Genomic DNA, 22555 nt, shown 5'->3' with positions numbered 1-22555 from the left:
GAGAGATTGGAAGTGAAAGAGTAAAAGAAATGAGTTTACATAACACGAGCATGTTTTACGCCTTTTTTCATCCGTGTTTTCCGTAAGTGAATTACCTGTTTTTATGACGATAGCGTGAATCTGCGAATGCGCATGCGCGGAGTACAGAAAAGACCACTTTAACTCCTTACTGCTCGCATGCGCTGTGGTAAACAAATCTGATACTACGCGATCCTAACCTCAATTTCGTGCTTCGTGAAAAAACGCATAACATACTCTTGTTATATAAAGAATAGTGTGCAACAAGGAGGCATCGGTTTTTTGCCTCTCGTATTAGCAATAGTCGCCTTCGGCTCGTGTGTTGCGTGCCCACCTACGACTCATATTGCAAGCTTATGCTCGGCCCGAAAAGACCGAGTTTGCCCCCTTGTTACACAATATACTGTTTCAGTATCGGGGCGCTCCCAGAAAAAGAACTCGAGGCGAATTTTTGTTCTAGTGTTTGTCTTTATCAATAATCACTGAAATTAATGCTATAACTGTGCTTCAAAGAAAAAAATTAAAGAAAAAAAAAAAATGTTTTTTTAGTAGGTAAAAAATTTTGTTTGCTTATGGTGTAAGGACTTTTCCCTTCGCTTTGTTTAATTTTTCTTTTTTTTTCGAAGGGGCGAGAATTGAAGTAACGATATTTTTATTTACGATATGTAGTTTAATTTTGCACACTGCGCATTCGCTTTATAATTTGGTTCCTGTTATTATCTTTTCACTAATTTTATTTGTTTAATTTATTCACTCATTATTCTTTTTCTTGGCAATATCTAGTGAATCACCTATAACATTAAATAATTTCTTCCAAGATTTCTAATTATAAATTATATTATGTGATCTGTGTTTTTAACCGGCAGGTTGTTATAAATAAATAAATGATAATTTAGAGAAAAGTTGGTTAGGTATATAAATAAACAAATCAATATATTCAAGTATTTAGATTTGTTTTCCCTTTTTATTTTCTTCGCTCATCGGGGGATGCGAATGTATAGATTATTAATATTTATATATGACATACAAAAACTCAAACTCGAAATACAAAACGACTACGAAAACGATAAGCCTGCAATCTCTCCACGATCTGTTAAATTGTTTTTAGAAGGTTCGAAATATATCAGATATTATTTTTATTAATAATAATAATAATAATTGTAAATTACGAATCGCTTTAATTGCGTACGTGAGAAATATATTTGACTAATTAAATAATTTATTGCCTTGATATAATATACAAGTATATATGATATTATAAATAATAGTCACTACTAACGAAAGAAATACACATGCAATAATGAATAACAATAAATTTCATATGTAATAGAATTTATTATATTATGTACATAGGTATATTTATTGTGACTGCAACAGTATACATGTAATTTTTTTTTTCATTTTTATTTTACCCTCAATAAATTTTAAACATGCTCAACACGATTTTACGTGTAATTTTTCCGATTGTTTTCTTTCTGTGCTCAGATTATTCAACAATTATTTCCATCAACAATTGTTTCTTTTTTCATGCGAAGTTGCAGCGCACTTATTTTGGTATTGTACTTAAATGTTCGTTCTTCAAAATATGGCTGTATAAAATGCGATTTAGGTAATTATCGGAGATGAAGAAAGGGGAAAAAAATTCTGAACACATGAAGATAATTATTATCGTGTATTATTTTATAAAATTTGTAAGTAATTAACAATATTACATGTGTTTATATTGTATATGCACAGGTAATGGTAATAGTACTTAACTTACTTATTAACTTATCTATCATAGTCGTGAAAAATACTGTCGTTATTCAAATTGTACGGCGTGATTAGGTAAAACACACATCGTGAAAAATACAACAAACAAATGAAGCGAATGCTATTTGAAATTTTTGCGAGTTCGCAGTCAAGAAAAAAACATAATACAGAAAGCCAATCTTGTTCATACGAATCATACTAATTTGCGGTGTTATCGAAAATATCAAGTCAACTGTGATGCAGTATCATTTACAATTTATGTATGAAAAAAGTAAGAAAGAAACCAATAATAATCAACATAGATAGGAAAAAACGTGTACAAATAATCGTTTATCTTAAGAAGAACGCGTCTGATAATATTTCAAAACACACTAAATGCTAGACTATATTAAAGTTTCGTTTTTAAACGATATTCGATAGATTAAGTGATGGGGAAAAAAGGTAAATTTATTTCTATTCAATTGCCGAATACTACTTTCATGAACTTTTCCCGGGTTCCGAATTAGAAAATAATTATACTCTAAACGTAAATAATTCGAATATTGCGTGTAACTGGTATTCTTTTTACAAAATCTACAAAGGTTTACAAGATCCCGAATCTTCTATCCTACATTATAATTTCGAAGTCAATTAGTTATTACCAACGAATTTTCAGAGATAAGTTTGACCGAGTTCATATCGACATGTTTTACACATTCGTTTATAATTCAGTTACTGCTTACACAAATTGAGTATGAAATAATTTACTTTCACTCTGATTGTTCACTTTAATGGTGTAATTTTCTTTCTTTTTAAAAATCTGCATCTATTGTGAACTCACTCTCGTTCTTCTCTCTCATCACGCCCCATTTTTGGTATTCTCCGACCTTCTTCTCGAAGAAATTAGTCTTACCTTCTAGCGATATGTTTTCCATGAAATCGAACGGATTCTCGGAGTTGTATATCTGCAGATATTCAATATTACGTATATCTCATGAAAATTCGATCCGACTTTCATCGTTAGAGAACAAACTGGGTGGAAAAAAAAATTGTCCAAACTATCAAGTTTCGTAAAAGAGTGACAAAAATTATAAATGATTGGTCTAAGAGGTGAAAAAATTGTTGATAATCTGTTCAATCAATCGAAAATGGACAGAAATTTACCACAGATTTACAAAAAGTGGCAACACTAGTGGACGTAAAAATGCGGAAAATAAGAACTATTTAAAAATGGGCAGATAAGTGAGAAACTTGTGTTATAAGAAATTCAAACAGAGTGATGAATTTTTTTTACCTTCGGGCAGCCGAGTTCGACGAGGAGTCTGTCAGCGACGAATTCGATGTAGCGACACATGAGCTTGCAGTTCATTCCCAGCATAGCGACGGGAAGGGCGTCAGTCAAGAATTCCTGTTCGATAACAACGGCGTCTCTGATGATGGAAGTGACTCGTTGTTGGGAGGGTTTTTGGACGATGTGTTGGAACATGAGACAAGCAAAGTCGCAATGCAATCCCTGGAAAAACCGAAGATGAGGAGATTGAGATGGAAGTTTCATAGACGGATTCGATCTCCAGAATTCCAAGAAAATGCTGATCAACTGCGACTAACCTCGTCCCTGGAAATGAGCTCGTTGCTGAAGGTCAGACCTGGCATCAATCCACGCTTTTTGAGCCAGAATATGGAGGCGAAACTTCCACTGAAGAAGATCCCTTCGACCGCTGCAAAGGCAACGACTCGCTCACCGAAGTTTGCGCTGTCGTTGTTTATCCAGTTCAGCGCCCAGTTTGCCTTCTTAGCGACACAGGGAAGGTTTTCAATGGCATTGAACAGGAAGTCTCTGAAAAATTCAAGCATTTTGAGTATGAAAATTACAGCTAGAACTTTTTTTCTGGATATATAGATCTTAACGACTGAATCAGACATAACGAGGGAGCAAAGCAGTTTAAAAAAATCTCTAGCAGTGTTATTTACGCCTATGATTTGCAACACAAATCAAATAATATCCCTGCCATGTAATACAAACGATGTTGAACAAATTCGAAACACGCAAGCTGAGATATCGACAATTTAAGAGAAGATTTAATGATCAGAACGTGCAAAACGATCAAAATTCGATGTTTTAATCAAATGCTTTTGCGCTCATTTTCTCGCTGATCAGATCCTGATTAATTTTCTGAGATACATTCGAAAAATTTTACATTATAGTACATTTGTAAGGCGCAAATATAACTTTTGACGAATATCTGTGGTACGGTACTTACAAAAATCTATTTTTATCCATTCTGGAAATGAATAATTGGTAAATTCTCTTTAGAAAATCTCTGGAGAACTCTGATGCACAAAAACATTAGAATCGGTTCAAAAATACCACAGTTTAGTAATTTAGAATGTCCTAATTACAGAACCTTTTCTCAAATCGTTGATATCTTCGCTTTTGTCATTGTTCGAATTTACATGGAATCATTTCTAGCACACAGTTAAAATATCATATAATTAGTTTTCACCATCATTAGTGCCAGTAACACTGCCAGAAATTTATTTAATTTTTTTTTTTTTTTTTACCCCGACATTTCTTAATTCGTATCATTTTTAATTTTTCTCACCTTTGTTTTGCGTCACTGATGTAAGTGTCTATGAGCAGCGAGTACATCTCTGAATGAACATTTTCCATGGCTATTTGAAAGCCGTAAAAGCACCTGGCTTCTGTTACAGTCACTTCTTGGCTGAAACGCTCGACTAGATTTTCGTTGACGATTCCATCCGATGCCGCGAAAAATGCCAGGACATGAGATATGAAATGACGCTCACTGTCCTTTAGATCATTCCAGTCCGTCATGTCCTGAAAGCATTTGAGAGAATTAAACAAACAAGAATGATGAGATCGATTAAAAAACCAGGTAGAGCAATAAAGTGCGGCACAAACTAAAAAATACATCAAATTCATCGAATGCTCAATTACTTTGGATAAATCTACTTCTTCGACTGTCCAAAATGAGGCTTCTGCCTTTTTATACATTTTCCAAATGTCCGGCCATTGAATTGGGAATATGACGAATCTCTGAGGATTATCTCTAAGCAGTGGTTCCAGTTCTGGATTGAAGGTGTTTTCCTTGAGATCAATCTTCCTCACTGCCTTAGATTTGTCAACCTGAAAGTGAATCGCTTGATTGTTAAAAAGAAAGTGAATAACGATATATATATAAAATAAGATAAAAAAATCTGTCACGAATATTCTCGTCAGTTTGTAGTGAACAAAATATAATCGCGTAGCACTTTTTCAAAAACGTTTTTCGATTCATTCTAGCAGTTAAACTATGTCTTATTACTGAGATAAAATTTTTTTTTTTTTATATTTTATTTTCGTGTACTGTAAATGCTTAATTCTGATCGAACCAATTCCGTACATTCTGTATTTCAGGCTTTCCATTCACGTTCTGTTGGAAGTTTGGAGAGATGCAGACCTTCTTTGGAGAAACCTGAAAAGTAAGTAGAAAGAAAACTATCAATTTAGTTGTACTTTCTCAATTCCCACGAAGTTCTAATGGAGTCCTTGGATTCATCGCCTAGTTTATTGAATTATTCTATCATTTATACAAACTGTGTATGGTACAATTAATCAACAGAACGACAAAAAATACTTTTGCACGTCTTGTCTTTATTTTCAGGATAAAATATGGCAATTTCTTTCATTCGATTAATTTGATCCATCAAGACAACTTATTTTCTTCTAAGTATTAAAATGCAATATCATCATCTTAGCAACTTTATATATTAGTAGAAATAAAAACCAGACACTCAATCCGGTTTGTTGTGTTTTTGGTTTTTTTTTTTTTTAATTAATTTTGTGGCTTCACTTGGGAATCAAATGATTGATTTGAATTGATTATCTCTGATTTCTACCATATCTGATTGTGGCTTATTTCCAGTTGACCAAGCAATTCTCAATGATTTTGAGATTCAACAAGATCACGGGAAATCACAACAAATAATTAAAAATCAGCACATGGTAAAATAGAAATCAATAAAAAGACTGGACATTGATTTTAATGAATTGAAATAATTTGTAGTTTACCGCAAGACCTACAACGATTTGCAAAACTTGTTGCTGGATGAATTCTTCAGCGCTATCATGTGATTTCATAAGATTTCAAGTCGTTCTAAGACGATTTTAATTATGTTGATAGATTGCTTGTAATTTCAAGAAATATTTGAATAATTGCTTAGTTTCTTCAATCAACATGTATTCATGGCTTTCTCAAGTCAACAATCCCTCGCATCAACATTTGTAGATACGTACGACAGGATAATTGCAGTAATCGTGATGACCAGAGGAGGCAAAAAGAGACGATTTGTGGTGAGTGGAGGCACTGAAGAAGTTGCGCTTCACAGCGCAGTAAAAAATTGTAGTAGAGAGAGCAAAGAATAGAAGGAAAGTGGCCGATAACCTGAGGTCCTCGTTGGCATTTGCACAGACATAAATTTCGTCGATTACTGTGGGAACTGGGATTACAGATTTCGCCGTGGAATTAGCTGCGGATGTAAGCATGACGATGTTTCACTAAGCAGAATATGCGAAGCGAAAAGTGAGACTGAGAGCCAGTTTTGGCGAATTTAAGCGTTTCGAGGTCGTGACGCAGTTTGCGGTTAGAGCACAACTCGCGTAAGGAAATTAAAACGATGTGCGTGTGTGACTGTGTGAATTGCGGCATTAATGCACACGTTAAAACACTTATCGCGCGTCACGCGCAGCTGCAAAAGGCTGCTGAATGAGACAAGCTCTGCGCTAAGCGTGAGTTTGAAACAGTGAATAAATATGATTTTTAACACTACAAATACTCAGACTTACATTTTCCTTGATTTGCAGACTTTCCAGTTTTCGGGAAACATTCTCTTTCTGCGAAACTTGGAGTGGCATGGTGATTACAGGCAATTTATGCTCAGGTTCCATTATCGTTTACTTTTGATCACCTTCTGACGACAAGTTAACAAACGGTTTCGGATTGCTGATTCTCAGTCATCGAGGCTCCGCTTCTCATTTCTCTGGTTGGCCAATTTGCCAACACAATGCGGCACGTGACCGTGATGGCCAATCGGAAAAGGTGATGTTGCCGCCAAATTTTGCTCATACGTCGATTAACCGGTTTATGCTCATTTCTTTGGCAATCACGTGGCCGGAAAAAATCTGTTTGTCGTTTGCGGACCGGTTCGGTAATAAAAGATGATCGTATTTACTCTCGGCCGTTTCCCGCGCTATTTCTTGTTGCTCGCGCGCAATATTTCCCGCCAAATAGAGACAAAACAATAACGTTACAACTGCCTTCGGCCTAGTTTTTCGGATACGTGCTGCTTTATCGATGCAGGGACTGGAAAATGTGAAAACGTCACCAGCATTGCCAACTTGGTGGTGTTTGATTGGATCTGGTGGTTTTTGAAGGTTTTTGGTGGAAAAATTTTGACGGTTTGAACATGAATCAGTGTTTTCACTGAAAAATGTAGTGATTCGCCCATAATTCGACATTTCTAAAGGGAAAGTTCATGACTTTGACTAGATTTAGGCCGTGTTCGAAAATTGACTGACAGTACTGTTAGCAATCTTTTATCTCTTTTGTGCTGCCGAGTTCATGGACGGCTCTGTCTCTGTCCTAGGGAATTTTTAGTACTGGCAGTCAATTTACGAACACGGCCTTGGTAGGCCTCCCAGTAGTATTCCGTGTCTAGCTTACGTAATGCTTACGTAATGGCTAGCGGTATGGTATAATTACAGGTTTCTCTCTGTAATTACCACGATAAATACTGAAAACATCGATTATTAGCCATCGATTTGCAGCGTTAACTAATCGAAGTTGGCAACATTGCCCAAAAGCTAGCTTCTCGCCTGTAAACAGTTAATTGCTTACCTGTCACCCGTGTGTCACTCACTCTATGGTCACTCTCTGGGAAACAAATGTGCATGATTATTAGAAACTTAATAACAGCCGTAGCCTGGTAGAAGTGCATCAGTTGCACTACAGAGTATAAAAATGAGCGTTCCTGACGTTGAGACGATCAGTGATCTCATCCAAAAACTTGTCGTTTCTCTTTGGGGAGATCAGAAACCAGGTTAGGTTACGTTAAATTAGCTTAGGTTGGTTTAAGGCCGGGCTAACCGCTCGCCACAATCGTTTTTACGAGTTTATTACGTCTGTGTTTAAGCACAATGACATGTTATGCAAGTGTTCAATCCCGTTGAATATGTATTTCAGCTTTGTTAGAATCTCCAGATTTGGTTGTACACGTTATTCGACCTCATAAAACCTTGAAACATTGACGATTGGAATTTTTTTACATCTCATTTCATCATTTACAGTCATTTGTGATAATTTTTGGACATTAATTGCTATATTTTAACTCTACTAAAATTATATTTACAATCAGAAACAGTCATAGATTAGGTTTCATCCCTAGAATTATTTTTAACTCTAAATGTTATTTAAATAAATGAAATAACAAACGAAGCAAAGAAGGTTTTCAATTTTTAATTCCTACAAAGTATCTACCAAAGATTTGATTTCGCATAGCTTTTACAATCTGACGAACAAGATCAGCAATAAGTTTGTTGGAATGAAAATGACTATCGATTCAAAAACCATATAAACGTTTAAAAAACCTATGCTCAATGTGCCGAAATACTCTGCTCCTATTTTCAGCATAAAATCTTTTCACTACACAATTGAAAATAAAGTTCACCTACCATTATTATCTCGATTGGATATTTAATTTGTGTAGCTTGTTATTTATTGTGTCGAGAAGTTAAAAAAACCTTAATTCCTACTTTCTTATATTATATTTATTTTTCCTTTGATGGTTTTTGTTGATACCAATATTTTAATTACCGTAATTTATTTTTCAAGGATGATAATAATCAGAAATTACTGTCAATCAATTTACAGCCGCGTAGTTTTCAGCTATCCCAAATTTTTCGCATGCAGATGCATCTTTCTTTCCTGCTGTTGCCATGGCATCGCAGAAAACAAATGCAGAAAGCAAGCACTTCGGCGGGGACTTGAACGTTTTTTGATATAAGGAAAAATTGAGATATTATTATTCTTACCTCTATGCAGGATCACAACATTTTCGGATCATTTACAATCCTATTGTTAAATTAAAACATGCCTGTTAAGGATCCATATATCAGAGGTGAAAGGAGGAGAGCGTCATCAATCAATTTAGACTAAAAATTGCATGTTTAAATACTTGCAGAGGCTATAAGACGCTTTGTGCGTTTCGCATTGGGACTCCTCTCTTCGTCTCCAGGTGCCGAAACACTCCGAGAAGATGAAATGAATGTTGCCGTACAGATCAAGGGAAAACTTGAAGTTCGCGATGCCGTTCGGTTCGACAAACTCCACAACGACCTTAAGGACGGGGTGCGTTTGATTTGTTTGTAGTTTATTTTGCTTTCATATCAACTAAATTCTTGATTTTATAACCTTATTTTTTCAGCCACTAAAGAACAGGCTCAGCATCCTGACTTTTCTGCTTTACATGGGACAAACCGCTGATCAGACTAAGGACAGGCATTTTTCGTTCCCCGATATGAGGCTTGGTCTGACATCACCTGTCGCATCTACCAGCCGTGCGTAAAGAAACTCAGAATTTGTACCAGTTTCTGAATTTTTGTTTTGTGCTATTTCATAAATGAAACTGATTAACACAGCAAATAATGCATTTGTGACAACATGCATTTGATGCCGGACGCATTAACAAGCCACTTCTAATTGATGATATTGTAAAAAAAAGAAATTCAGTTGCTTTCTAACTTCGTTACGAATTTTCAATTAAGAATAGTATGGGAAAAATGACTCTGAACTTGTCAAAAAAAAAGGAAAATTTTTTCTTAAAGATACCAAACCTGAAAGAAAAACGTCTATACAGTAAAACATCGATTATTCGAACCAATTTGGACCAGGCCTGGTTCCGATAATCAAAAATTTGGAAAGTTGAACAGTAATGTTAAGTGACACGATGATCAGCTCTAGAAAATATTCAATAAATATGTAATGCACATATATGTTACGATATATGTATATATATTCCATGCCAATTTGACTTGAGATTTGGACAATAGATGGTTTAGTTAAGGTGATCATGGTTTGGATAATAGAGTTTCTACTGTAATTAATGCTTTGTTTAGGGCTGTGCATTTCATTGATTAATTATGAAAGCAATTAATTGAAAGAGTCGAATGACTGGAAAAACGATTAAATGATAATGCCAAACAAACCATTAGCCGAAAAAATAAATATTTGTCAAGATCTAATCATTAATTACTCGCAAAAACGATTAATCAAGCGTACGAAGAATAAAGTGCCGAATAATCGATTCATTGAAAAAGTGAATAATTGAAAATGCCGGTTAATTAATTAATCAAAGAAGCAGTTAATTAAAAGGATTATTAACTCGATTAACTGACAAAATGGAGTTGGAAACACCAATTAATCGGAAATATGATTAATAAACCGGGCCGATTATTCGATTCACTGAAAAACAATGAATTGGAAAGACTAATTAATCGATTAATCAGAATAAACAAACATAATACAATCATTCAATCGCATTGTCTTTGTTTAGTCTTATACATTGTTTTTTTTACAGATTCGAGTTTCTTATTAGCTTATTTTCGTCTTCCATATCATAAAATAGTATCAATTCTTTCATTAATTGTTTCTGAGTCACGTAAAGGCTTCCTGAAAATTTATCCCTGCTTATTGCATATTATCTGTTTTGAATTAGGTCAGACCTCACAGGTCTCGTGCTCTCAGGGACAGATGCTTCCATTGAGTTACACAGAGACGATAGTTCGCGGCCCATCTCTACATCCCGCGAGAATATTCAACGAGGAGTCAGTGTCCGAAGATCTGCTGGTCCAGGATCTTATTTACTCATTCCAGGGAATAGAGGGAAAGGTTTTGAAGCTCGATTCGAGCTATGGATTCCAAATAGACCCGAAAGCAAAATTAAACAGAACGCACAGACAGGGTGTCTTGAGGCTCAGCGCGCTTGGCTATCTTCACAACATTGTCAGCCGCGGGCTGGAAAGGATGTCTGCTGCATGCTCTGGACGAGTCGCAGACAGCTTTGTTGCTGCCCTGCATCAGGAACTCTCGGAATATTATAGATTTATTGCTATCATGCAGGAGGAGGTGAACAGGTCAGAGTTTATTCTCTTTTCTCAGATTTATTTTAAAGAAAGTTTCGTACTACCTTCTTCTTCAACCGATTATTCCACGAATCTCAAGTTTTCAATGACTTATTTGACTTTTTTTCCAATACTGGTATCACTCTTTAGAGCAGAAAATCGATCAACTTCGGGAATTTATATCTCTACATCCAATTATTCAATTATAATTGGGTTTGTTTTATTCGATTCGATTTTTGTTTTATTTTTTTCATGAGAATCAATTAATAAGGGAACATTGGTATGGATAATAAAACTTCAGCCATTTTGAGTAGTAAAATGTTTTGCAGTGCCAGTGATATTTTAAAAATGGCTTAACGGATTCACTCTAAATTCGGTGACAGTATTCTGTGATAGTTGTCCGATTTTTAGTTTTTACCTTGCCTTAATAAAACGTCGACCATTTAAAGTGGGAATTCGATTTCTGTTCCAAAACTGACTACTATTCTATTTCGTTGGCAAAAAAATATGACAATAAAAAAAAAGTCTGGTTCTGGAAACGCGGATAAACTATCCAAGCATTACTGTCTTCAAAATTGATCTAGCTGTTATAAAGATATTATTGCCATTGCAAAACCTGTCACTAAACAAGACGGTTAACATTGTATGGACAGTAGCGATGTTTCCTGTTTATTGGTTTTAACAGAAAAAATATGCACGTATCAAGATCACAAATCAATATAAATTCTCCAAATTCACCTCCTCAGTCTCCTCAGCCGTCCACTCCTACTTAAATTCAGCCCTAATTCCCAACCTCTCATTACAAAATTAAATTCCTTGTCTCTTCAGATCTCAAAGTCCGCTGGGAATGGACAGCGTAACACTTTCGCATCTCCATCTCTGGGCTTATCAGCCATTGGAATCGCTGAAGTGGCTCGCAAGTATCGTAAAAGCCTGTGAAGGCCAGAAAGGCGGAGCCCTGGCATCTGCGGTTTACGGATTTAGCCACCACGGCGACGCGGGCGTAAAACAGCTGGTAAAAAGAATCCTGGAGAAAGTTTGCGACCCTCTACACACGATGCTGGTGCGATGGATCGCCGAGGGAGAATTGGACGATTCTAGAAACGAGTTTTTTATCGAAGCACGGTCAGACGTCGCCGGCGACAGAATGTGGCACGAAAAGTATCAGGTCAGGGACTCCATGGTTCCGACTTTCATCAGCAAGGCTCAGGCTAGGAAGATTCTTGGTACAGGCAAGAGTATCAATTTCCTGAGAGAGATTTGCAAGGACTCCGCGCCCCTTCAGGAGAGACACAGGGAATCCTTTCAACAAAACGCGGAAGATTCAAACGGTACAAAATCTGTTCCAGCAACTCAAATTTTTCTTTCAATGAACTGGACAAAATTCTTTTAGTTGAAATTTATTTTAACTTGCAGTGTGTAATTTCTATTCATTTCTTATTTTCCGTAATTAATCGATTATTTAAGATCTGTAATGATTTTCAGACTCTAAAAATTGTTTACCTCAATTTGAGACCTGAATAATTAATTCTCGATGCTTTTTTGTACCCAAAAATTCATTGCCGCATCTTACAAATCGACATTCTTTCAGTTGAAGCTCTGTTCGATATCGATCCAGACGGTCCTCTTCAAACTATGATGGAAACTGCATTCAAAGAAACTTCAACGAGGGTCGTCGAAATTTTGACCAAACAATACAACCTCATGGAACACCTCCAGGGCATAAAAGGCTACCTTTTGCTCGGACAAGGTCATTTTATTCAACACCTGATGCATCTCCTCGAGTAAGTGAATGTATTTAAGGTTTCTCGCAGTGTTTCTTACTCTGTGTTCGAATCCTTTTGTTCCTTTTATTGATTTGAACGACTCATTGGTGCGTCGAAAATTGCTAAATTTAGTTTAACCGGAATGTCCACGAAATTCCGCGATTGAAAACTTGGTAATTGCATTTCAGACCGGAATTGGCGAAGCCGGCAAATTCGTTGAACACTCACAACTTGTTTCCCATCCTTGAAACGGCGATCAGAGCTACGAGTGCGAAATTTGACGATCTCGATGTACAGAGACGTTTGTATGTCCGCTCGCTTGCTCCGTCCGAAAACGAGACTGGATGGGACGTTTTTATACTTGACTACAACGTCGACGGACCGATTGGAACGGTAAGAGAATTTTCGATTCTCCACGAATGCGCAGCGTAACTTTTGATCCATAACCATTCAAAAACGAGATTCTGAAATAATTTTGCACACCGACTGCTATATCTGCCGAATCATCTCGCATGTTTATTCTATTTTTCATCAATAGAAACGATTTTGTTTCGCAAGAGTATTAAAGAAATCCGAAAATCCACCATTTCTGTACACAATATTGACGCATTACAGATTCTGGAGCCTTGTCGCCAAACTTATCAGACTGTCTTCTTCTCTCTTTGGCGAGCGAAGAGGATGGAATCGATTTTGTCTGGTATATGGAAACGGCAGACGACGTCAGCGAAGATATTTAGAAAAATGCCGGAAGTATTGCCGATACAGAATCACATTCACTTGATAACGAGCAGCATGGTTCATCTCGTCCATCAAATGCAGTATTATTTTTTATTCGAGGTGAGCAATTGTTCCTCAACCTGGATCGGAATCAGCGCTTAAATCAACAGAATCAAGTCATTTAAAGCGATTTGACCCTTCTTTCAGGTGATAGAGTGCTCCTGGGATGTTTTCGCCCGACAATTAGGCCAAGCAACTTCTCTTGATGACATTATATCTGCGCATAACAACTTCGTTGAGTCTGTCAGACGCGGCACTCTGCTCGACGAAAATTCGCAGGTGAAAGCGCACTGGATTTTTCAGAATGTAGAGAGCAGCAATTTTTTATGCGCGATTTTTCGTCGTCAATGGCTAAAATATTTCGCCTTGCAGTATCTCACGGATTAAAAATTACAGACAAAGTCCTGGAAATTATAAATTGACGCGATCAAGTGATGTGGCTGATTCTGTGAAGATTCATCTTGAATTTTATGATTTATGAATTATTTTGAAAGTTTAGGCCATCGCAGTTTCGCGATAAAATATTGGAGTGTTCCGAAAAATTTTAGGATGCATCTTGAAGCGATTTTAGTTTTTTCTGCGAAATTTGATATGAATTGATTGACTCTTATCGCCGGAATCCAAACTATAGAATTAATTCCCCACATGAACGTCTACGAAAATATCAGGAAACAAAGATTCAATCATTGAAATAGATTTGCGATGAAATATTTCGTTGTGAAATAGAGTTTCTCACTATGTAAACAATTCCAAAAGCCGATTCTCAGTGAATTTGGATCACACGAGGATGAAACATCTGTAAAATCGCAAAACAACGAGTTTCGTGTCTCCTTAAAATACTGAGAAAATTATTTGTTTCTTTCAGGAGCTCATGAATCATTTGAGATCTGTTTACGGTCCGATCCTGGAGCTCCAGGGGTTGGAGGAAACATTTCTAGAAAGAGCGATGCAGGAGTACGAGGACCGAACAAAAGCAGAAAATAAAATTGAGAACAAATGTGATTCAAGTAAAAAGTGGGGGAGGACAACAAGCGGAGACGCGAAGGACGCTAAACGTACAAATATTTTCACCAAATATCTAGCCACACTCTCTTTGCATCTGAAATTCCTCTCGAGAACTTATCAAGTATGTAATCCAATTTTAGTTAATTAATTTTCGCAGAAGTGTACGAATTGTCGTCAAATCGAATCGAATCGAATAGTGAAATTATATCGGAAAATCGATTCGCACACTTCCAATTATTGTGGTAACTGAATAGTTCGTACTAATGAAATTATTCGGATATTTTGTCACAGATGTGTGAAAAAAAAAATCGAAGATCGCCAATCCGATTGAATAATTCAAAAAATCTTGTTTACTCGAACTTGAATCGATTTAATAAAAAAATTTGAACACTCAATTGCCACTATTCGATTCGCACGCCCCTAATTTCCATCATTCTCTAATCGGAAATCGTCTGATTTCATTTTCGTTTCTCTTAGGATCGTGTGAAAAAGTTTCTCCTGATGCTCGCATCTGCTGAAGACGTTTCACTTCAGCTTCTCAGCGTTCGGCTTGATTTCAACGAATACTACAAGAGCCGAGACAGTCGATTGGTGGCGCCTTTGACGTACCAGCACCGTAGACAAAGCGAGCAGTCGTTTCCAGTCTGCAAGTGACACCCTTGTGAGAATGGAAATTCGACCGAACCAGTGTCTAAAGATTCATCGAAAAATCGCTGCGGTGAAGATGTTTCATCGGTATCGTCAATCGGCGAAAAGCCAGAAGTACACGATGATTCAAGAAGTGCAAAAATAGTAACGAATTTCGAAGACTGTTTGAAATTACGGAAAAAACTCGATAGGATAAATTTAAAAAATGTCGAAGAGAGCAAACGGAGTTTCAAACGGTTTCTTGAAGCCGAAATTATCCGACACGCCGAGACCGAGTTGGTCAGGATTATTCCCGATGAACCGGAAACCCCGGTCACACCGATATTGGCCTCCGTGCTGAACAACGATTTCCGGGAGATGAAAGACTTCTCTCTGTATCCTCCAGTCAATATCGCATTTCTGCCTTTCGAATACGCGAGAAAAACCACAGAGAATAAATCCGGAGATCCTCCGAGCGGCGAAGAGACGGAATTGCAGTTTTTTGATCACTCAAATTCCAAGAGCGAGGTCCGAGTCTATCACGATCATTTTGGGATCGATGACATTTCGAGAAATTCGTCGAAGGACTTTGACGACGAAAAAACGCGGCCGTGTTTCGAAAGCTCATTCAGCGATGAGAGCAGTTCTGATTGGTCAGAATTTTGTCCGAGGGATAAGGATGCAGATTTTGGACGACTGAATGACGCGGTTAAGCGGCGTAGAAAACGGGGAATCATTCCTTGTTGTCTCGGGTAATACATCGACGAATTTGACCAGTGTTGTGATGTACTCTGCGCGAAAGATTCACACCTTTGTATATTGCTTGCACAAAATACATTGATGCTAAATAAAAATATAATAATAGATGTATAACTAAATGGAATTGTATGATAAAGGGATTGAAATGATTAATTTCAATCTCGACAACAAACGAAGTAATAATGTTAAAAGTTTGCTAGCAGTGAAATTTTTTTCCCTTGATATAGCTAACTCTGAGGCTGGATTTTCACGGCCATCAAATTGATGCGACGGAAAATTGACGCGTTTGCGCGAGCAAAAAAATGGTCATGGAAATGGGTACCGACGCATCGGCAAAATGCCGCATGTCGAAACTCGCGTGGTTCTGTCAGTCTCGATTAAATTTTTAATCGAAGAATTTAGAAATCTAGGAATATTGATTGAAAGTGTGAAAAAATGGAGAAAATGAATTAGCGAGATGAAGCAGCTGTTCAAGATATTAATATTTATTTATTACAAAAAATTAAAATACTCTAATAGGCATTATTCTAGAACTGTAATACATTGTAACGGACAGCCAATCGCGGTCACCATCGACATCAGCAATGTCCATACGTACAAAAAATCACAACAACAATAGACGGTGACGGACACCTCGTTGACAACACTGACTTGAAGATCCTCCGCAAAGGTCATGAATAAGGAGGAGCCGATGACGACGTAGTGGGATGGGAAATCGGGATGAGTATAAATACGAGAACCGCGGAGAGCATCGTCAGCAGTTGACTGGCACAGCGCCGAACTGACTCACTGTTCAGAGGTAGATTTTGTAAAAGAGCAGTTGACCGGCATAGCGCTGAACTGACTCACCCAGGTTTGGTAGCGAAGTGTTCCTTGTATGGAGGCCACTATCGAAGATAGCTTCAGTAAGTTGTGACACGGAACTTCAAGCAAAGCGCTTAGATCCGACTTAGAGACATACGAGTTAAGTAGACTCCACGATAGCACGGGATGTCTAGAGCGATAGGAATTATTTCATAAGAGCTTCGAATAGAAAATTTGAGCCGTGAAAGTAACCAGAAGAAAAACCTAGAAATTCTCGCAATATTATTTTATTTTATATTAATTTTCCCAGTTAGTTTGTAGAATTTAGACTGTTTGAGCGCTCAGCGCAGCCCTGTAATAGTTTTCAATTAAAACCGACTCTGTTAACTCCGAGTTCGCAGTCAGAAGGGAGCACCGGGAAACCCGTGTGTCCAAACGGGTGACATACACCTCACTCTCTTGTCTCTGATCGGTAGCAAAAGCGACACACCTCTTGTCTTACGCAAGGGAGCATAAGAAGAAGGTGCTTGTTCATAAACCAAGGCGGCTTTGGTATCACCTAAGTCCGTATAGCTAATTGATTCAGGGTGATTTTGGGTCGGAAAGACCGACCTTTCCTTTTGCCCATCAGAGGGGGTCCTTTATATTATCCATATTTACCTAAATAAATAAATTCAGGGGTTAAGGGAAAAGAACTTCACAATAACGAAGTTTTCTTATAGGTAGACTCCTCAAGAAAACCGCGCACGTTTCAATATAATGCATTGAAATCAATCAAGTACTGATATCTTTTTTGTTATTGTTTATTGTTCAGAAGCAAGGACCTGCATACGCCGCAATATTTTCAGTATGAACTATGCGGTAATAAACGTATAAGAAGATATCTTAATTATGCACGAGTGCCCAATTGTAGGTTGATAAGAATGAATCAGATTATTTTCTTACCTCGAAAAACTGCTACCGTTTCATTCAATTTCCTTCTCGATTCTTCGTTTTCTCCGTGTGTTCACACTAAATTAGCAATCCTAGAGTTGTCAATTCTTAGGACAAAAACGCAACTAAGAACCACTGGCTCAACTGCGTAACTCGCGGCATTTTGCCGTTGCGACGGTATCCATTATCATGAGCGAGGATGCAAATTCGAAAATTTTTGGTGATTTGAAAAATTAACGACGGAGGAATCGAATCTGGTGTCTAAAGATCGGTGCCGGAGCCTTACTCCACTAGACCACCTAGCCGCCCTGACTACATTGTCTTTAATTTCTCTCATCACCTGTAAGTTAGAATTTGTTTTGTTTTCGTGTGCTTGGTGTTAGTATATTATGAAATTCGTCTTATAAAGCACAATTACAAAAATTTTGTATGTATGTGACGTGTTTACAAGTGTATTAACCACTCGTTGAACGCCACGTAAAACGGACACGGTCGTCTATAAACTCATATGAAAATACGTCATATCTATTTTAGCGAGAAGAAGAATGCTAGAGGATGCATTATCATGAGCGTCTTTTTGCCGTCCACAACGTGACGCTGTACGTCAATTTAACGCCCATGTAAATCTAGCCTAACCGCATAGGCCATACCGAAAATATTGCAGTGTGTTCAGGGCCTTTCTCCTAAACAATAAACAATGATCGTGAAATTATGAATAGTTAATTCATTTCAATGCATTACATGTATTATGGTTTTGGAATAGTGGGATTTATGGGTTGGATTGTTTTCATATATCTAGAACAAGTGAACATCTACTTATGAGGCTTGTAAATAAGCTCTATGGAATACTTTGCGATCAACGGTGCAAGAGTTACAGTCAAGAAACGAAAGATTTCCTTCGTAAATTTTCTGCTGTTGGTCCCACGCTCTTTTCAATGCATTTTCTAAGTTTCTGCGGGTCCGATTAGTCAGGTAAGGGTCATACAAATCGTATCTGAAACGAAAAATTTTTTGCGCAATAAAATAGTAAGGCTAACCCCTTTGTATTTTTGGCGAAAATTTTGGCCATTTTGAAAAGTGCTGGAATAAATTGTTTGGTGTGCTATATCGACGTGATTTCGCAAGAGGAATCGACTGGGCGCAGTCACAATAGGCTGCGATCAACGGCTCAAAAGTTACATTCGAAATACGTCGAATCTGGGTATTGGATTTCAAATAGGTGGGGAAAAAAATTAAAAATTCATAGCTACACATTTCCAGTTTATTCGATATGCCTTAATTCTAGTACAAGTGTTCGAGTGTCAGTTTATAGCAATTTGACCAGTTGTCAAATAGTATAAAAGTGAATCATAAAATGCTAAAATATGATTGAAAACTACTCAAGAAATCAGACTACTATGAGAAAAAAACGGAGCGTAATTACACTATCTTAGGCACAGTATGAAAAATATTGTATCAGATAGTAACAGTCGTAGTTTGTACCTAAGTATGGTTACAGTTGCGGTTCGCGTACAAGCCCGACGCACCTCTGCCAGATACGATTCACTGTGTACGATGTTGTATTGTTACTATTTTATACAACTTGAATTAAAATGAACAAATAATCGAATTTCTTTTCATATTTTCTTCCTATTTTTTCAGTGCTTGGCCCTACGCTTCTCTCAGTTCCTTTTTTACTTCATTGCGGGTCTGAATAGTCTGGAAAAGGGCCATACAAATCGGTAACGGAAAAAAAAATTTGGATAAAAAAAAAGTACATCTCACCCGTCTGGATTTTTTCTAAAAATTTTTACGATTTTGAATAATGCTGGATCGAATTCTTCGATGTACTATATCGTTTTAATTTTGCGAAAGGAATCGATTGCGCGCAGTCGGGATACTCTGCGAGGAACCGATCAAGAGTTACAGCCAAAAAACGAAAGAGGTTTCCTCTGTAATTTCTGTGCCGTTGGTTCTACGCTTGACTGAAGAATATAAAGACTGTTGCCCTAATGGGCTTTGGTGTGACAATCGAAAATCGTTGTGCGCTTGCGCCCCCTGAGATGTCCCAACGGTAGAGTTGAGAGCTTATTGCAGAACATCAGAGAGTTACCGATTTCGACACGATGCTGGCTGCATTCACCTTCCGAATAACACAGTCTTCGCAATGGTGAGCCCAAGCCACTACTTAGCCTGTGTGTACTTACCGAATTGTCGGCGATACAAGAAATTAATAATGACAATAAATTTCTTCCAAAATTCGCAGCAAAACAGTGATTTAATTAGAGTATAGGTTCCCGAGAGAAGAATGTGTACATAGATTAGAAATAATAATAGATCAGATGTAATAATGATGCAGCGACCAAAAAGTAAATGTGGTCCATGTACGATATTACTATACCTATATGATTCATTTACGATTAATACGTGATGCATACTATAAATTTTATAATTTTCCAGGAGAAAAACTAGATTATCTACAATAATACGGCTATAATATGAAAATAGAACAACTATTCCATTCGAAATAGGATTCTATTCGACACGCGCTCGATGTATTCCGTAACATTATTATTCATAATTATTCCGACAACTTTTCATTTGTTCTCTCGATCTTGAATTTTCGTAGGCATAGGATTGAAGCGCTGTTTCAGCTGGTCGCAAGTGAAGTATCTACGTTGGGTAGAGAAGCTGAATTGTTTTTCGATAAGTGTTCGGATGAGAACAAATTCAGAGTAACTATAATACATCACGGATGCGCTGATTTTGATCGAGAAGAAATGGATGCTCCGTATATAAGACAGTATTTAACGCAGTGTAGTGATTCCAAGCTAAATATACGAGGAAAAATTTTTTATCATACAACTGTCGCAGAACAGCAGCGTTATCAGCTGACCCGTTAACCGAAGAATATATCTTGAGTCAACGGCTGACTATCGAAGCGCCTGGCTGCTTGAACCTGGAATCGGCTGCAAAGATAAAGTGCGTATTTCTTGTATGAAATGTGAAAACTAAAAGCATTATACCTTATATCATATCATCATACATCATACATCATACATCATACATTATCATACATCATCATACATCACATCATACATCATCATACATAGTATTGAAGTTCGAAACCAAAGTTTGGATGTTTGGATGTTCAGAAAGTGACGTCACCCAATTTTTTTTTTCTCTTGACGTCATCAATCTAAAATCGGCTAGCCGAATTCCTCAGTCTGGAAACAACCGCGCAGTTGAGAGGACGTAAGAGAATCGCGCTCCGCAGATTTCGAGCGGTACGGGTTCTCTACCTCCGTGGTTCCTGTACTCCGGGTCCGCTTCCTGGTGAAACTTGAGTTCCAGGACAAGCGCTCCGTAGTTTCTACACTCCAGGTCCGCTACCTGGTAAACTTGATTTCCAGGACAAGCGCTCCGTAGTTTCTGCGCTCAAGGTACGCTACCCGGTAAAACTCGACTTCCAGGATAAGCACTCCATGGTACTTGCGCTCTATATCCACTACCTGGTGAAACTCGACTTCCAGGACAAGCGTTCCGTAGTTTCTGCGCTCAAGATCCACTACCTGGTGAAACTTGACTTCCAGGACAAGAGCTGCGTGGTTTCTGCGCTCAAGATCCACTACCTGGTGAAACGCGACTTCCAGGACAAGCGCTCCGTAGTTCAGGTTGTCCAAGTCCTTGACCTTGTGACTTTTGACCTTCAGAACTAATTTTCGGTAGTTCTGGCTATTCAAGTCCTCCACCTGAAGGATCTTGACATCCAGGACAAGCGCTCCGTGGTTCCTGCGCTCCAGGTACGTACCTGGTAAAACTCGACTTTCAGGACAAGCGCTCCGTGGTTCCTACGCTCCAGGTAAGCTAACTGGTGGAACGTGACTTCCACGACAAGCGCTTTGTAGTTCTGGCTGTCCACGTCGTTGACCTGGTGACTTTTGACCTTCAGATCTAATTTTTGGTAGTTCTGGCTGTTCAAGTTCGGCACCTGGTGGATCTTGACATCCAGGACAAGCGCTCCGTGGTTCCTACGCTCCAGGTAAGCTACCTGGTGAAACTCGACTTCCAGGACAAGCGCTCCGTGGTTCCTACGCTCCAGGTGAGCTACCTGGTAAAACTCGACTTCCAGGACAGGCGCTCCGTAGTTCTGGCTGTCCAGGTCCCTGACCTGGTGACTTTTGAGCGTCAGAACTAATTTTCGGTAGTTCTGACTGTTCAGTTTCTCCACCTGGTGGATCTTGACATCCAGGAAAAGCGTTCCGTAGTTCTGGCTGTCCAGGTTCTTGATATGGTGACTTTTGACCAAGCGCTGCGTGGTTTCTGCGCTTGAGGTCCGCTATCTGGTGAAACTCGACTTCCAGGACAAGCACTCTGTAGTTTTGGCTGTCCCGGTCCATGACCTATTAACTTCTAACCTTCCGGACTAATTTTCCGTAGTTCTGGCTCTCCGGGTCCTCGACCTGGTGGATCTCGACATCCAGGATAAGCGCTCTCTAGTTCTGGCTGTCCAGGTTCTTGACCTGGTGACTTTTGACCAAGCTCTGCGTAGTTTCTGCGCTCCGTGGTCCCTGCACTCCTGATCCACTACCTGGTGAAACACGACATTCAGGACAAGCGATCCGTAGGTCTGGCTGTCCACGTCTTTGACCTGATGACTTGCGACCTTCAGGACTAATTTTCTGTAGATTTTGCTGTCGAGGTCCTCTGCTTGGTGGATCTCGACCTCCAGGACAAGCGCTCCGTGGTTTTGGCTGTCCAGGTCCTTGACCTGGTGACTTTTGACTTTCAGGACTAATTTTCAAGTTTACAAGTTTGATTAATGAAAACGTCATGTTTTGTACTATCAAACCAATATGCATGCTTCAGATAACATTTTGAATCGGAAAAAAGACCGAACGACCAGGATCAATAAAATGCAATTGGTGAGTGGTTGACATAGTATAAATAGGAATACATGACAATAACCTCGTTCAGT

The 22555-nt window shown here is 38.1% G+C and overlaps 2 protein-coding genes across 6 annotated transcripts; one reads left to right on the top strand and one right to left on the bottom strand.

Annotated features, from left to right (window-relative positions):
- Nucleotides 1–1660: 1660 nt before the first annotated feature.
- RnrS (ribonucleoside-diphosphate reductase subunit M2) lies at nucleotides 1661–7069 on the bottom strand. Of its 2 annotated transcripts, none has more exons than XM_046625591.2 (7): nucleotides 6596–7069; nucleotides 5154–5225; nucleotides 4709–4897; nucleotides 4353–4588; nucleotides 3358–3586; nucleotides 3044–3262; nucleotides 1661–2714 (listed from the first exon to the last, which is right to left on the bottom strand). In XM_046625591.2, the coding sequence occupies exons 1-7, from the start codon at nucleotides 6695–6697 to the stop codon at nucleotides 2562–2564; spliced, it is 1200 nt and encodes a 399-aa protein (XP_046481547.1). In that variant the 5' UTR covers nucleotides 6698–7069; the 3' UTR covers nucleotides 1661–2561. The 2 variants fall into 2 exon arrangements, with proteins under 2 accessions (XP_046481547.1, XP_046481546.1); XM_046625590.2 differs by lacking the exon at nucleotides 6596–7069 and adding an exon at nucleotides 6047–6421.
- Nucleotides 7070–7467: 398 nt separating this feature from the next.
- Grip91 (gamma-tubulin complex component 3) lies at nucleotides 7468–16055 on the top strand. Of its 4 annotated transcripts, none has more exons than XM_046625576.2 (11): nucleotides 7468–7496; nucleotides 8989–9155; nucleotides 9232–9364; nucleotides 10522–10939; nucleotides 11756–12258; nucleotides 12519–12711; nucleotides 12882–13086; nucleotides 13309–13530; nucleotides 13618–13749; nucleotides 14336–14596; nucleotides 14953–16055. In XM_046625576.2, the coding sequence occupies exons 1-11, from the start codon at nucleotides 7487–7489 to the stop codon at nucleotides 15127–15129; spliced, it is 2421 nt and encodes an 806-aa protein (XP_046481532.1). In that variant the 5' UTR covers nucleotides 7468–7486; the 3' UTR covers nucleotides 15130–16055. The 4 variants fall into 4 exon arrangements, with proteins under 4 accessions (XP_046481532.1, XP_046481533.1, XP_046481530.1 ...); XM_046625577.2 differs by lacking the exon at nucleotides 7468–7496 and adding an exon at nucleotides 7514–7626; XM_046625574.2 differs by lacking the exon at nucleotides 7468–7496 and adding an exon at nucleotides 7641–7848.
- The last annotated feature ends 6500 nt before the right edge of the window (nucleotides 16056–22555 follow it).

Source organism: Neodiprion pinetum, chromosome 5 (assembly GCF_021155775.2).
Source record: "Neodiprion pinetum isolate iyNeoPine1 chromosome 5, iyNeoPine1.2, whole genome shotgun sequence".
In the NCBI taxonomy this organism is placed as follows: Eukaryota; Metazoa; Arthropoda; class Insecta; order Hymenoptera; family Diprionidae; genus Neodiprion; species Neodiprion pinetum.
The sequence above is the reverse complement of the archived record's forward strand: the minus strand, read 5'-3'. Positions and strand labels throughout refer to the sequence as shown.

Coding starts and splice junctions, on each gene's coding strand:
- Grip91 (XM_046625574.2), top strand. CDS start 7,770: ATGAGCGTTCCTGACGTTGAGACGATCAGTGATCTCATCCAAAAACTT. Junction 12,712..12,881: donor CACCTGATGCATCTCCTCGA/GTAAGTGAATGT, acceptor ATTGCATTTCAG/ACCGGAATTGGCGAAGCCGG. Junction 13,750..14,335: donor TGCTCGACGAAAATTCGCAG/GTGAAAGCGCAC, acceptor TGTTTCTTTCAG/GAGCTCATGAATCATTTGAG.
- RnrS (XM_046625590.2), bottom strand. CDS start 6,295: ATGCTTACATCCGCAGCTAATTCCACGGCGAAATCTGTAATCCCAGTT. Junction 4,898..5,153: donor GAAAGCCTGAAATACAGAAT/GTACGGAATTGG, acceptor ATTCACTTTCAG/GTTGACAAATCTAAGGCAGT. Junction 3,263..3,357: donor AGCTCATTTCCAGGGACGAG/GTTAGTCGCAGT, acceptor CGGTTTTTCCAG/GGATTGCATTGCGACTTTGC.